Genomic DNA, 16,172 nt, shown 5'->3' with positions numbered 1-16,172 from the left:
AGTCATTGTATTACCCTTTCTGTAAAGGCCTCAACTTTCCGTCTGAGATACGGGATTTACAGGTAGTGCCCTGGCAGCATTATAATGATCCTTCTTTTAATAAAAATGATTCAAAAAAAACCCTTTACTTTTAAATATTTCTAAAGATTTAGACCTAGGTCAGAAATGGTGTTTTGTTTTCCCCTTTTCCTCCTTACCATCTGATGTAAGGCTTTTTGAAGTGTGTCAGTCCCATACAGCTGCCCAGGGAAGAGTTGGGGCAGAGGAAGGTGTGCGTTGTTCTGTGCAGACAAGTTAGGTGGGCAAACAGCAAATTCTGTCAGGAGGAGGAAATCCAGAGGATCCCTCCACTCCCTGCTCTGTGGCTGTTCAGTAGTCACATGTATCTCCTCACGCTTGCTGTATCCTTAGACTGGTGTAGCTTCATGGATTGGTTCCCAACAGTGAGAGAGGAAAACAGAAGTGCAGTGCTAGTGCTGGTGTCTCTTGCAGTGGTGCCAGGCAGAAGAACCCTGATGAGATCAGTAGTTACACCAGTGCAAATAAGATCAGGGATGTGGTACCTCCTGGAGTAGTGTTTTTTTTTTTTTTTTCTTCTTAAATTTAGCAGATTTGATACCATCCAGCGTGAAAAAAGCGACAGACAGTGGTACCATCTGTAGTCCCTCACAGTGTCTTTCAGGAAGGGGCCTAGACGTGATGTTGCAGCATGTGCCAGATATGCATGCGAAGCAAGACACGGACTGCTAAAGTATGAGGAGAGGTATAACTGGTTATAGGGATATTTAGTTCCAGTGAGCGTAAACAGGGCTGGTTTAGACAGCCCTGTCACATCAGCCTGCAATCCCTGGGGCAGGTTTGGACACTGAACTTACTCCTCATGTTCCAGTGCTGCATTGCACAGCAGAGAAACACCTTCATCAGTATTAAGATTTAAGGTATCTCTGTGGCATCCCAGAGATCCCTCTCCACAGTTTCTCTGGCATGGGAAGATAGCAATTTGACATTTAGCCAGATGTATATCTGTCCTCTTGCTCCTTACAGAACAATTCTATACACTGGAGCTCCTGGTCTAAGTCTCCCAGTTTGGCATAGCAGTGCGAACTAGACTGGGGAGAAGGCTGTAATGGTCCTGGCTGATCTGTGTTAAATGGCTGCACAGGAACTCTTATTCTAGTGATTCTACCTGTGGAGATTCCTGTGTCTCTCATAGAAGATATTACACAAGGAAAGCTTGTCTGAAGAAGTGATGACTGCAGGTACTCGTGATGTTAGAAGCTTCTGAAAACTAGTGCTGCACATGCATAAAGCCTTTGGTGTTTAGAAAAAAAAAAATCTCCCTGATATGCAGCATAATCTCCCTGAAACATTGTTAGTCTCCCTGAAATCCCTTAATTGAATCTTCTAAAGTCTTGAAGAGATAGCGAGGGAGAAAGAGGGGGAATAAAAAGATACAGAGAGATTAAAGCAGCTTTTCTAGTTAGTCCAAGAGCTGGTGAGTCTCCTTCTGTATCTCTTTCTTCATCTATTCAAGGCCTCATTCACTTCCCATGTGCCTCCCACTGACAGTATTGCTGCTCAAGCACACTATGCATGAATTGCCATAATGTTTTATTTTGTTATAATTGGTTTCTTTAAACCAAGGTTTTAACACCCACTGCCTCATGCCATTACCAAGGGCATTCTGACCTGCCTTCATGTAAATTGCAGTATCCAAAAGAAATAGTTTTTTTTTTCTTCTTTCTTCCCAACAGACAAGTAACATCTGTGTGAATTCACATTATTTCCTAATAGACAAAAATTGAACTTAAATGCAGTGTACATCAAGATAATAAATGACTCTTGTTAGAGGAAGTTACTGAATAGAGCTCACTGAAGTACTCTATTCTCTCAGCATGATATCTTTCTGTAGGGCAAACACTTTGAATGTTGTTATTATAAGGAGGCGTTATAACAAAGGTGCCTATAGTGTGAATGTAGTTCAGTGGGACTGAGAGTACTGTGCTGTTGGAGCTGGTCAGAGTGCTGGATGGGATCTTTGTACACCAGCCCTCTGTTGCTATTCACTACACACCAGGGCAGGGTTCTGTAGTGGGGTTGCTGGTTTTGCACAGGCAGAAATGCTGGGCTTTATCTGTACAGCCGGGGCTTTGAACAGGGCTCAGCTTTCAAGGAAAAAAATACAGGTTACTACCAGCATCTACCTAATGCATAACTCTCCAGTCTGTTAGGCAGACATCTTCCTCAAACAGAACAGACGTTCCTGAGAGACTGTCTGGAGGGGAGAGGTAGCAACTAGTGCAAGGGAGATGACAGGACTGTTTAGACTGGCTTAGCAGCTGGAAGCCATTAGAATTTAGCAAGGTTTTCCTCCTAAGCAATTATATTAACATCAGCCCTAGGGAAGTGAACAAACTAAAATCCCCCATTTCCCTGAACTGCCCTACAGACGTAGGCCCATCACAGTGTCCGATAAGTCACAGATCTCTGGCAGGAAATACTTGCTGGAAGACCTGGAGCTTTGCTGTTCGTAAACTTACCAAACCCTCTTATTAGACATACTTAAGCCTGCTGCATTCCCACCCTTTCACAGCCTTTGACTCTGCATAGCAGTTAATAAAAGTCCTGGTGTGCAAGGCACAGGCAGAGAATTAACTGGTCTGAAGAAAGCGTAAAACAGCAGAACTATCTATAGATGTAAAATTGCTGGGAATACGGATGCTCTGCTCTGCCCTCATGAAATTCATGCTGTCCGTGAGTAAGTCAGGACTGTATTGCTGGGAGTGGGCTCAGATTGGTGAAGAAGTGAGCCAGAAAGCGGGTGAACCCTATGACCCTGCTGCACATCCAGACCAGCCCAAAAAGAGTGGTGAGACCTCTGTGAAACCCTCAGCCTGTCCTGCTTTTTTCCTGCTCTCAGTGCCCCCTCCCCTCCTTCAGCTGTGCCATTGTGCAGCTTGCATCCTACGATTCCCAGACATTTTAAGATTCTGTGATAGAGCTCATAAAACAAGAAGATTTAACTGAAAACAGGCCTTCTACATGAAGTGCAGAGTGCACCTGAGATGTTCTTAGAGAAGAAAGACAAAGTATCATGGAAGTAATTAAAATCTCAGACACCTTTCTATCTCCAGACCTATTCAGAATCCCTTTAATACCATCTTTAACAAAAGCCTTTACCAATTTAACTAAGGCCAAAGTCATCATTGGTGTAGTTGGGATTGCATCCATCATTTCTTCACAAAGCCATAGCTGTAGAGAGCTACTACTGAGTCAGCCAACCACATATATCCAAAACAATAAGTGCTTTAAGGAAACATGCTATGTTGCAAGACCTGAAAGTGCTCCATAAATGTCACCAAATGAGATGTACACACCTCATAAATATTATCAGATGAGATACATATCATTCCACAGCTGATATGTAGCAACATCATTCCCAAAAACACCTGTGAATCCCACAGTACAAAACTCCCCACTGCTCATACATTTTCTGCTTGCAAGTGTTAATTCCTCTGCTTACAACTGTATCTGCTCTAATTTGGTTGACTTCATTTAATTCAGAAAAAGATGATTTTTCCCAAGAGACCCCAGATGCTTTGGCATTGGTCAGTACCAGATATCCAGATCAGAAGAGTAATCTGTAGCTCCAAGCAAAACTTCAGGAGGACAGTACCAGAGTGTCACCACTCTAGCGGAGTATGTCTGACTGGGGATGAACTTGGCACGAGCAAGGCCTGCCAAAATAAAAAATATTGAGTGCTGTGACAATACAGTCTTTCCACCTGTACAACACATAAATGATAATAATAATTGGAAACAGAACATTATTTTTCTATTGGTCCATTAAACACAGGCAACCCCAACGCAACTTACAAGCAATAAAGAAAAAAGCATCTCAAATAAACCTCTGGGGCACGTCAGATCAAGCATTACGCTGTTTTGCAGGGCTTTACCATTTGTGCCTGAAGCAGCCATCCCAAAGCGATGCCAAGAAAACCTTTTTGTTCAGCACACTGCTGTGGACTTAACATGTCACATTATTTTCTTAAGAGAGAGGGGTTGATTCTCAGTTCTCTTGAACCAGTTTTACGTGGCAGTAATTGCTCTGACTTACATGAGGCTACTTCCTGAACCCATCGGTGCGAAGACAAGAAAGGCTGGACTGACCACAGAAATACTTTCTTGAAGTTCAGTAAGAGGTTATGCTTCTGTGCCTTAATTGGCTGTGGATACAAATCTATATGCATGCTAAAGCTTCAGTCTGAGCAGATATATTAGCAGTATCCAAACTGTGAGTCACCAAAGTCAGCTAATTTGAGCTCACCGAGGCAGCTGATGAGCAAGTTCTGGGGTTTCAGATCACGGTGAAGAATGTGTTGTTGGTGGATGTATGCCAGGCCTCGCAAAAGCTGGAACATGAAGAGCTAGAAAAAGCCAACAAAAAAAATGAAATGATTTTGTGTGAGTGCTGTGATACATTAATTATGAACTTCAGGAGAAGCCCTAGAACAAGGCAGAGACAAAACAATTGAGAAAACAGTAAAAATCCCCCAAATGGGTAGTGTTGGCTGAGAAGTAGAAAACGGTGGGATACGACTGCCCTCAGGCTTTTGGGATGGAATATTTGTCTATGAGGACAGTTCATGAGGACAGCACATTTCCTAAGTGCACATTTTGGAAATGTAGGATTGTTGACTGCAGGAGGAAACACAGCTTGCTGAAACACAGACCCAGCTTTCAGAACAGAAGATATTCTGACTTCAGTGTTGATAAAGATGTAAAGCTAAGTAGAATGAAGTGTTAAGGAGCTGGAAGTTTTGCCCAGTTGAGCCGATTAACACCAGCAGAGGGAGTTCTGGGGCCACTGCTCACACCAGCACTGTCTCTCCCCACTGTGAGCTTGGACCAGTGAACTGACTCATTTGACAAATGTGAGTTGTTATCCTCGAGCTGGGAGAAAACATGAGGATCTGATTTGAACATTTCCCTGCCCATGGCAGGGGGGTTGGAATTAGATGACCTTTAAGTTCCCTTCCAACCCAAACGGTTCTATGGTTCTATGATTCTAACACATACAGCAGATAAGATCTGATGAATGAATGAAGCAGTCGGGAAAGCAGAAAAACAAGCAGAAGAGAAAGCAAGAAAAAAATGTCTAGCTCCTACCATTATGACACCATAAATAAGCCTTCAGTAGAATAAGTTGGGCAGAAACAAAGTATGAAATTGCATAGTGGTTGGAAAACAAAAGACAGCAGAAGTAAATAGACTTTACCAGAGAAAAGATATTTTTCACCAGAAACTTAACTTGAAGAGGAGGAAAAACAGTGACACCCATAGGTCATTTCTGTACCAGAAAAGTGTCCCTGTAATATTCTGCATACTTGCATCATATTTGATAGGAATCAGAGAATAAAAAGCAAACATCGGCCAAGCAAAAATGAAGCAATCTAGATGCCCCCCCCCCCCCAAAGGAATGGTAAATCATTTTTTCTGTTTGATTGCTGCTGACAGTGAGGGTTTGAGACAGGAAAGCAGTGCAGCTGGCTAGTGTTTACTCACACAAGTGCCAGTGAGTACATGTTACAGCCATGCACTCCATGTGCTTTACAAGCCCGCCTGGTAGCAGAGTCCTTGAGATACGTGCCAAAACTACGACGCTGCATCTTGGACATATCTGAGCTTTAAGGATGTTTAAAATCTGGGGCCCCGAGAAACTTCATTAGAATTGGTGTTGCTTAACAACTATCTGCAAAAAGATGTGAACAAGGTGGCAACATTTGAAGATGACAGAAGTATTTAGATTAGCCAAGATAAGAAGTGACAGTGAAAAACTTCAGAGAGATCTGACAAAGCCAGATGAATAGGCAGTTCGATAAGGTACAAAGTTATTGTTGACAGCTGTAAGATAAATTAACTGAAGCTACTCAGAAAAAGGAGCCAGGCATTCACTGAGGACATCTGCATTGAAACTGTAAGTCAGTATGCAGCAAAAATCCTGAAAGTTAATTAAATGTGAAGATGTGTACAAAGGAGAGTCAAAGACTATTATAACATCAGTCTACCAAGTAATGGTATGTCTTCAGCCATGCTCAGTTCTAGTCAACCTATCCCAAAAAGCTGTAGCAGAAACAAAAGAGATTTAAATGACTGTAAATAGAAAGATAGTTTCATATGAAGAGAGATTGAGATTTAAGAGCTTTTAATTAGGGAGATTAATAATGTATTCTAATGATAAGAGGATACAAAATTTTGTAGAGACAAATTTGCTTGTCACAAGATGTAATTGTCCACAAAAGCTGAATGTGCTCTTGCAAATTCAGGGACGAGAGACTAAATGAAAAAAGTCTTTAGAGACTGAGAGGTAGTCTGTTACCTCTTTATCAAAGGCAGCTTCTCTCCAAAGTGTTTGTCATGTATGGATCAAATAGATATTAGTAAGAGCTTAAAAATGTTTTAAGCACGGCAGCAATTTACAGTGATCATGTATAGTGGAAAATAGCATACTTCCTTATGCTTTAAGGGCTACTCATCTTTTAAGAAACTCACCATAACATTCCAGGGATGAAGTCCTCCAGGATGCTGGGCCACGTACTGTGCCAGATCTGTGTGCTAAATAAAAACAGATAAATTGAGGCAGAGCTGTAAGTATAACATACTTTTACCAAAAGCTCCTCTTCTGTAAGTGGAAAAAATACACAACTGCTCCAAGGATATGTATCACCTTGGTGAAGATCTGATCTGATGCAGTATACAAGGATGTGCCTAAGTGCTGGGTCATGCCAGGGAGCTGGCTGACCCGTTATCTCACTGTAGCAGTTTATGACCTGAAGCTGATAGTTAACAGAGTTCATACTTGTGCCAGAATTAATCATAAAGCTGCAGTAAGAAGAAGACATATCCCCTGTCTTTTCCTTATAATTTGGTTGATAGCTATTAGCAAAACCAACAAAAGTAACAAGGATCATGCTCATTTATTGGCATCTTGCCCATGAGAGAATCGTGCAGCTTGGTCCTGGTGAGCCACATGGGGTCAGTGCCAAATTTGATGCTGACGGGATGTGAGCTAGTATCATTTTTCCCTGTCTTTGCTTTGTAAATGGAGGTAAATTGTTTCTGTGACCCTAGTGGAGACAAGATGTGGATTCATTTTTGCGTACAGTTGTTGCATACACAGAAAGAAAAGAATGAAGTTACATGGCTGGAAAGTAGGAGATTAAGAAGGAAAATCGGTCATTGCATTAAAGGATTGCAATTTGTTGCTTTGTAGCTGTCTCGCAATGCAGCAAGTTCATGATGCAGCCACTGGTCTTTTCCCTGTAATTCCCATTACTAGCTTCACAGGAAGCTAGAAAAAGAGAAACTCACCATGTACTCAAGGACAAATGTTAATGTCTCCTTGGTCTGGAAAATGTCATGAAGCAGGACAATGTTGGCATGTTTCAAATGCTTGAGAAGAAAAGCTGGGGAAACACAAAAAGGAAGATCAGCATCACCACTGCTGCTGGTAGTGGAAGGAGACAGTACATGGAGCAGAAAATAAAAACTTAGGGTAAATATTCCAAACTTAGCAGTTCTGTGAGGTGGCAGATACTGGTTCTGGAAGAGCTTCTTAGAGAAGCAAGAATTAGTGCTCTGGGCTTGGCAGGAACACATCCCTCCCTCAGAAGTGTGATCTTGACTCTCAGAAATAGCTGTCCTCAGCTGTCACCTTCTCAGCTGAGGAGAAACCATTTCTTCAAGGCAAATGCTGAGAGAGGCAGGGGCTGAGAGATCCAAGTGCCAGAATGCAGCAGCCCAGGGCCACCACCACTGAATTTCGCCTTCCTTCTGCCATCCATCTTCTGACCTGCATCCTCAGCCCTTATTAGACTTCTGGGGACAGGTAGGTTTCTACCAGCTTCTAGCTTTTTGTGCAGAAATCTGCCCAAAGAAATCACTGTAGATACTAGGCTGAATTTAGGTCTGTGCTTTTAGCTTTGAGAAAACATATCAATCACTTTCATAGAATCATAAACTGGTTCGGGTTGGAAGGGACCTTAAAGATCATCAAATTCCAGCCCCCTGCCATGGTCACGGACACCGTCCACCAGCCCAGGCTGCCCAAAGCCCCATCCAGCCTGGCCTTGAACACCTCCATGGATGGGGCATCCACAACACCTCTGGGCAACCTGTTCCAGTGCCTCACCACCCTCATAGTAAAGAGTTTCTTTCTAATATCTAATCTAAATTTACCCTCTTTTACTTTAAAGCCATTACCCTTTGTCCTGTCAGTACACCCCCTGACAAAGAGTCCCTCCCCAGCTTTCCTGTAGGCCCCCTTTATTTGAAGGCTGCTCAGAGCCTTTTCTTCTATTGGGGCTGAACATCCCCAGCTCCCTCAGCCTGTCTTCACGGGAGAGGCACTCCAGCCCTCTGATCATCTTTGTGGCCCTCTTCTGGACCTGCTGTAATAGGTCTGTGTTCTTCTTGTGCTGGGGGCCCCAGAGCTGAATGCAGGGCTCCAGGTGGGGACTTACAAGAGCAGAGCAGCGGGGGAGAATCCCTTCCCTAGACCTGCTGGCCATGCTGCTTTTGATGCAGCCCAGGATACAGTTGGCTTTCTGGGCTGCAAGTACACATTGCCGGCAGTGTGCAAGTACACATTTCTTCAGTTTCAAACTCGAAGAACAGAGACGAAGTCACTGACTGACCAGTAACTTGTTTGTATTTACACAGCTTTGCCAGGTTTTGCCTATTGGCCTAACCATCTATCAGCAAAGCCTGAGAGCTGCTCCAGGCTCACCCTTCCTTGCTGATTAAAACCAGTTTGAGGTACTGTCGGACCACACAGTGGTACTCATTTTTCCACATGAGGCATGGGTCGGCAACTTCATTTCTGCTGAATTAGCCAAAGTGCACAATACAGATTTGGGTCTGGCAGTGGGAGGGCAAATGCCTTTTTGTCCTGAATAAAAGCTGCTTTTTGTTTTTCAAGCACTCTGCAAACAATATTTGAAGGGTTTCATGCTGGCAAAGCAAATTTACACTGGATTAGCACTTTGCATCTTGTGACCATAATGATTTCATTTGGTTCTAAAAGCCCTATGGCCAGGTTTACTGTATTAACCAACTGTGGCCTAAGCGTATATATCAGTTCAGAAATTGCTGAGCAGTATGGGATACCTGATTCAGCACGAGCACTGGAAACAGCACAGAATGTAGATTAGCTCTTGCACACAGCTCTGTGCTGCTGCAGCTAAACTGCTGCTGGTACTGCCACTAGTCCATTCAGCTACCGCTAATATTTCTCCGGGGCACTGCAGTATGAATCTTAAATATGCACCTCTGCATATTTCCATGGCACCTAATTGCCTGTGAACACAATAAAGATACTCTGGCTGTATCCCAGAGCCTATCTGCCATGGAAAGGGACTGCTAACCTGCCTCTGTGGTACCTTGAAAATCCCATATGACCAGACTGAGCTGTTGCTCCAAAGGAGCAGTACAGAGGATTCACAGAAAAATGGAGAATTCAGCCCCTGTGCCTGAATCAGGCCCCTGGGAACTTCTCCTCACTTGGTTGCTTCTACAACCCCCTGCTGGGGTGTCAGGTGCTACAGCTAGAACTGAGCTTTAAACGCATTTCGGCTCTGTGGGGCTTCCTGGGGTGAAGCGGCTCTTTGTCAGTGGCACGCCATTCCTCCAGGGTAGCAGAGAATGCTCCACATGAATAAATCTTGTGCTTTGTTTGCACTACTGACTTACATTGTAAATTTGAGGTGTCAGATGCTGCAAAGCTCAGTAGTACACAAAAGATCTATTTAAAGTAGACCCTTCAAGGGATCACCCTTGTTTTCTCCCATAATGAATGAAGTTAAGGTTCTCAGCCTGTCCAGCAGAGCATGCTAAAGGGGTGCTGATCTTTAGAGCATCGTTACTTCTGTGTAGATAAAGCTTTTAAGGCGTATTTCACTGGTGGGCTGCAAGTGTAAATTCAGAGCAAAACCACCAGAGGAAATGAATGTATGGGAAACTGTAGCACAAGCCATTCTGTAAAGAGACATTCAGCTACCTCTCTGCTTTCACTCAGAATTGGACTAAGGACTTTGTCAACTTTCTTATCTTAATTTCGTTGGTATAAACCTGTACAGGGTCCACTGACATCTGTTTCTTCTGAGTTTCACATGGAGTTGACTGGTGTCAGAGCCCCTCTGTGCTAGGGCTGCTCTAAATGCTGGCACATCTGTCCTCTGACACTCCACTCGGTGACAAAAATCTACCCTATTTTTGAACTGCAGTAAGAAGTAGAGAACTAAACATGAGTGGCCTCCTGCATTTAAAGCTCTCACTAATACCAGACAGCAGAGTGGCTCAAAGGTTGCATATTTCTGTGTAAGGAAGAAACTGGATTATGGTCCTCTTGGGATTGTAGCACAGATGAAAATAGAAGCCTTAATCAAGCAGGCAGTTTGTGAACTTGTGTCTGTAGGGACACATAAATACATTTGACCAAAATCAGGCACTTAAAAAAAAAGCATTTCTTAAAGAAATTGAGAAAGCTGCACTTTGCCCAGTGCTCTCTGAAGGTGACCGATAGAAAGCATTTCTCACCAGGCTGAAACAGTAAATGTTTTTAAGCCTTGGTTTTAGTGAAAGTGTTTATCTTTAAGCTGGGATGTGTGATGTCCACGTATCAGCTATGTTTTGCTAACACCAAGCAGAGACTTCTAATCTATGGCTGCCCAGTGCAAAAACTGCTGTGCTGTGTTAGTTCCTAGGGGACCTAGCTTGTGGAAGTGCCTGCTTGGCTTTGCAGTTGTAAAGATAATAGCAGTGTAGCTGCATCTGGATTTAATCTAGTTCACTTCAGGCTTCACACTTCAGGCCTCTAAGTTGGGAGGACAGTAACTGTGGCTCTGTGCTGACTGAAAGGAGGACAATTCACATCTCTGCAGGGCATGCCCACAGTCTGCGCATCCCTGCCTCTCCGCACTAACAACACTGTGCATGTGTTGCAGTTAGGTGTTCAAAGCTGAGCAGAATGAATCTGAGCCTGTTTCAATATTGAACACTGACACAGCAAAAAGGGAGTTTTAGAAATGATTTACTCGGCTGAGTGGCCTATGGACTCCTTGCTGATACGCAGTGAACATTTCTGTCAGTAGGCAACTCTCTGGCAGAAGGGCTGAGGTGGGGGCCAGGGCAAGCATAGGAAAAACTATCTGCTGCCCCTGTGGCTAATGGGACAATGCCCATTCCTCTTTTTTCAATCACGTAGTCTGGGGTGGGGGTTATGCAGTGCGTGATACTGACTTCTTCCAGTCCCTCCAGGGATTTCTTGCATTCCAGATTCACCAGCCTTTGAGCACTGGAACCCTTCAGGAACTCACTGCAGTGAAGAAGCGTGACGTGAGTGCAGTTACATCCATACAAGCACACAGGGTGAGCACAGCACGTGGCAAGGTTAATGCCAGGGAGGTGAAGTGTGTGACAGAACAGAAGCCAGGTGAGTCCAGCCCTGCTCAGGGCAGTGTATCGATAAAGGTGTAGTCTGCCCCCACCACAGGCAGTGCTGGAGCACCCAGGGACAGCTCTGGAGAGCACATTTGACAAATGTCAGCATTGGTGTCATTTCTATATTTATTTTTATTGCCTGAAAGATGGACAAAGAGGGGAGGCTTCTCTGTCCTACACAGCCGTAAAGGGTCTTGCTCGCCCCTGGTGTGTTTGACAAGCATCTTGATTTCTTACCTTCCCGAATGGCTGTAAAGGGCACTCCCTCCTCTGCTTCCAGCCTGGTAACTTTGAGTGCCACCAACTGGCCATTGATCCTGTCAGGTCAGAGTGAAAGGTCACACAAAGCACCTCAGTGCTTGGCATGATCAAAGTATTAACGACCTCCCAGGGTGCTCCACATTCACCTGAGCAAAATTTTTAGGCCAAGCTTAGAAAAGCATTGCAACCCCCTCCTCTTGTCTTCTTCAGCAGCAGAAGGGAACCAGCCCACCTGGCTGGAGCAGCACCATTCTGCTGACCAGCTATTGCTGGAGTGTGGCTTTGGTCAGTGCTCCCACTCTGCCCTGTCTCAGCTTCTCTGCTCCCATGTAATGGCAACTTGCCCTCGCCCCAATTCCTTGCCATCATGCAGGAATCCCTCATTCCAAGGAAAACCCTTGCTCTGTCTCAGGTGCAGGCAAACAGTCCCCTGGCACATGGCCGTGCAGCAAAGTGCCCTGGTGGAGCCTCCACTGCTGAAGTGGAGGAATTCCCTGAAAAAAAATGGATGGGGCTTTGCAAATATCCTGGTGAAAGGCAAAGCCAGACGTTTGATTTGCCTTTATTTTTCTACAAGTACTGTGAATTGCCCAGCTTCAAGCTCATCCTTACGATTCCCATAACTGGTAAGCACTGGGAATGGAATAGTGCCACTGGTGGCCCTTGCTCACCTGCTGATCCCCTTGTAAACAGTTGCACTGGATCCTTCACACAGCTCCTCCAGATGGACATAGGATGTGACAGCTCCAAACGTAATGCCTTATCTCTGCTTCATGAAGAAAGTGGCATGTATTTCAGATTGCTGTGCAGAACAAGAAGCTACTGACATGTCACTCAGCAATTAATTGCCTATTCATGGTTGGAATAATGATAGGATGAAATAGTTTCTGTCTTTCTGTGTGGATGTTGCACACTCACCCATTTGAACCTGTCCACAACATCCTCCTCTTGGAAAGGACCAGCACAACCCCCGGCCCTCCACATCCTGCATATTCGACTCTAGAGAGTGTGGAAATGCTGCGGCTGCAGTGAGGGCACAGCAAGGGTTGCTCTGGTTATATCCATCAGCTGGCACAGGAAAAGAAGGCAAACTCTCTCTCTAGCAGACTGTTTTATTGATGTGGTTCTTTCCTTTCTCCTTGACTGCCCTGGCTTTGAGCACTTCGTTTCCATCTCCCTACCCACCACTAACGTATCTCAGTTTTGGTTTCTCACACATCCATAAGGGGAGCAACTGCCTGCATGTGCTCGTCTTTGTAAACGTCAGCACTCACTCTGACAGTATGCAAAGATAAAACTGCCATAACTACTGAAGAAATTTCAGCCAGTGTCATTCTAAATATGTTATTTTACCTTAGCCTCTAAGGTAATAGCCTCTGTTATTTTACCTTTATTCCTCTCCTGATAGTAATCTTTTAGGGCAGGGACTAAAAAACAAATGCAGGAGTAAAATTTAAAGTTACACCATCTTCTCGCTCCCCCCATTAAGGTTAAGGTTAAGCCTTTCTCACCCCTGCACAGTTCACACAGCCTGGTGATTCGGCCCTAACAGTGCCATACACTGTAAGCCTCGTAATAGCGACTGGCTATTTGTTTTTATTTTTTATTTATTTTATTTATTTTTTATTATTTTTTTAATTATTTTTTTATTTGTTTTTATTTGTTACTCTCAAGCAGACCCTCCTACCCTCAAGCAGATCGACACACGCACATAGCTTGGTGTCATCTGCAAACCCTCAGTACGTTCGCAGATGACACCAAGCTATGCGCGTGTGTCGATCTGCTCGAGGGTAGGAAAGCTCTGCAGGAGGATCTGGATAGGCTGCACCGATGGGCTGAGGTCAACTGCATGAAGTTCAACAAGGCCAAGTGCCGGGTCCTGCACCTGGGGCGCAATAACCCCAAGCAGAGCTACAGGCTGGGAGAGGAATGGTTGGAAAGCTGCCAGGCAGAGAAGGACCTGGGAGTGATGGTGGACAGTCGGCTGAATATGAGCCAGCAGTGTGCTCAGGTGGCCAAGAAGGCCAACGGCATCCTGGCTTGTATCAGGAACGGTATGACCAGCAGGGCTAGGGAGGTGATCGTCCCCCTGTACTCAGCTCTGGTGAGGCCGCACCTCGAGTACTGTGTTCAGTTTTGGGCCCCTCGCTACAAGAAGGACATCGAGGTGCTTGAGCGGGTGCAGAGAAGGGCGACGAAGCTGGTGAGGGGCCTGGAGAACAAGTCCTACGAGGAGCGGCTGAGGGAGCTGGACTTGTTCAGCCTGGAGAAGAGGAGGCTCAGGGGCGACCTTATCGCTCTTTATAGGTACCTCAAGGGAGGCTGTAGCGAGGTGGGGGTTGGCCTGTTCTCCCACGTGCCTGGTGACAGGATGAAGGGGAATGGGCTTAAGTTGCGCCAGGGGAGGTTTAGGTTAGATCTTAGGAGGAACTTCTTTACTGAAAGGGTTGTGAGGCACTGGAACAGGCTGCCCAGGGAAGTGGTGGAGTCACCATCCCTGGAAGTCTTCAAAAGACGTTTAGATGTAGAGCTTAGGGAAATGGTTTAGTGGGGACTGCTAGCGTTAGGTCAGAGGTTGGACTCGATGATCTTGAGGTCTCTTCCAACCTAGAAATTCTGTGATTCTGATTCTCTTCCTAGCTTCGGGCTAGCTCCACACCCCGAAGCTGCCAAGCTCGGTGCTGTCTCCTCAGCAGCAAGCCCGAACGCTTCGCGCTGAGGGCCCGCGGGCCGCGCCTCGCAGTTCCCGGGGCCGCCCCGCGGCCGCTTCTGTCCCCACTGGGGACCCGTCGGCGCGGCCCGCCCCCGCCCTCGCCCCGCCCCTCCACAGGCACCGCCCCGCGTCCGTCAGCTGCCGGGCGGCGGGGCGGGGCGCAGCGAGCGCGGCGCCGGGTGAGTGAGGCGGGAGAGGCGGCGGCGGCTGCGCGTGGCGCCGGCCGGGGCGGGAAGGAGCAAAGCGCCGCGCGCTGCTCGCCCTGCAGCGGCTCCGCGCCGCCGTTACCCGCCCGCGGTCTCGTCCCTCAGCGCGGGGCGGCCCGGCCCGGCCCGGCGGCGGGAACAGGAACAGGTGCGGGGGGCGGCGGGCTGCTGGCAGGGCCCGGGGCGGCGCGGGGGGGTGGCGGCCGCGGCCGTTACTGCGCCGTGACTGGGTGAAAACAGCAAGGGCCGGCCCGGCAGGTGCGGGGTGAGGAAGGTGCAGCTGCAGGGGGGGGAGCAGGGAAGGGGCTGCTTCATAACCTGTGAGCCTCCCACCTGCTCGGTGGATCTTAAATTATCAGTGAGGTGGTGGAGCAGGTGTCTTCCAACAGTTATTTTAAGCTGGTGCTAAGAGCTTTCTTTGTTGCCTTTTTTCCTCAATTTTTACTGATAATGTTTTAAGGCCGTCACTTGTGCACTGGAATTGGCACTAAAAAAGCTCTGAGCCCTCATCTGAAGGGGCGACTGCTGTCTTGTAACAGTAAGTTGGTTTGGCTTTGCTCTGAGCAGATTTTAATCAAACAGTATTAAAAATAGTGATTGTACCTAGTTGGTGGTGACCAAAACTGAAGGACTTCTTGAGTTGGTAGCGTGTCGTGTAGGAACCACAGTTAGCACTCAGAAATGGCTGCAGACATACAGGCAAGACTAATATTGACAACTTAGCTGTGAACTAGGAAGCTTGGGGGTAGCAGCGTTCAGAAGCTGTGCAGATAATTTTATACAATAAACTTGGCAGTCCTGTCAGTGTAAGTTACTGCTACGTATGGTGCAATGAACTTACCTCTTTGGACACACGTTTTTTAGGAAGTAAATATGTCAGGAAGTTGTAGAAATATTTGTAGTTATCTATTAATTGTAGTGGGTAATTGGGCACATGATGACTATATTTTGGAAAGCAAGGGGTGTACGTGTTGTTTCTGTTTAGCCTTGAATATGAGATTCCGTTTATATCTATGGTGCTTGCTCCTGAGCAGTCAATGTCCAGTGAAGGACACGGTCCCATAGTAATCAGAGTAATGTTTACGCCAGGCCGTTCCCTGCCATAGCAGTAGTTATAATGTGATAGTGTTTGATTTCTGGAGAATTTGAATTAGCAATCTGCTCTGCAAGTGGAAAGTATGACATCAGCGTCACGGTAGTGACCATCTGTTTGTAACACAAATCTGTTTCATAATTTGGCTCTATTTGGAACTCTTTGCAGTTTCGTTCCTGTGGTGTTGAAACTAAAATGTCGAAAGTAAGTGGGTAGGCAGAGCAGTGCAGGTATCATACCAATCTTTCCTACCAAGAGAATAACGTATAGTAGCTGGTTGTTTTTATGTGAATGTTAAACGTTGTTACTTAAAAGCTTAGATAATTTTAGTGGAAAAGAAATAATGTATTTATAAAGCTGCAACATAGTTTGTATAAAAGTGTTATTAGGTGAAAGTCAG

The 16,172-nt window shown here is 45.7% G+C and overlaps 2 protein-coding genes across 3 annotated transcripts in view; one reads left to right on the top strand and one right to left on the bottom strand.

Moving 5' to 3' along the window:
- CDK15 (cyclin dependent kinase 15) overlaps nt 1-13,094 on the bottom strand; it is a 33,174-nt gene extending 20,080 nt beyond the window's left edge. Inside the window, 8 exon segments of the mRNA XM_032189997.1 lie at nt 3,617-3,737; nt 4,304-4,427; nt 6,553-6,615; nt 7,372-7,466; nt 11,737-11,816; nt 12,432-12,529; nt 12,679-12,828; nt 13,035-13,094. Coding sequence (XP_032045888.1) covers nt 3,617-3,737; nt 4,304-4,427; nt 6,553-6,615; nt 7,372-7,466; nt 11,737-11,816; nt 12,432-12,529; nt 12,679-12,828; nt 13,035-13,094 — 791 coding nt within the window.
- Nucleotides 13,095-14,605: 1,511 nt separating this feature from the next.
- ALS2 (alsin Rho guanine nucleotide exchange factor ALS2) overlaps nt 14,606-16,172 on the top strand; it is a 39,276-nt gene continuing 37,709 nt past the window's right edge. Inside the window, exon 1 of one of the 2 annotated variants that reach the window (XM_032189871.1) lies at nt 14,606-14,652. The gene's annotated coding sequence lies outside the window, so the exon portion shown is untranslated. The other variant, XM_032189872.1, reaches the window with a different exon arrangement.

Source organism: Aythya fuligula, chromosome 6, assembly GCF_009819795.1.
Source record: "Aythya fuligula isolate bAytFul2 chromosome 6, bAytFul2.pri, whole genome shotgun sequence".
Taxonomy (NCBI): Eukaryota; Metazoa; Chordata; class Aves; order Anseriformes; family Anatidae; genus Aythya; species Aythya fuligula.
The sequence above is the reverse complement of the archived record's forward strand: the minus strand, read 5'-3'. Positions and strand labels throughout refer to the sequence as shown.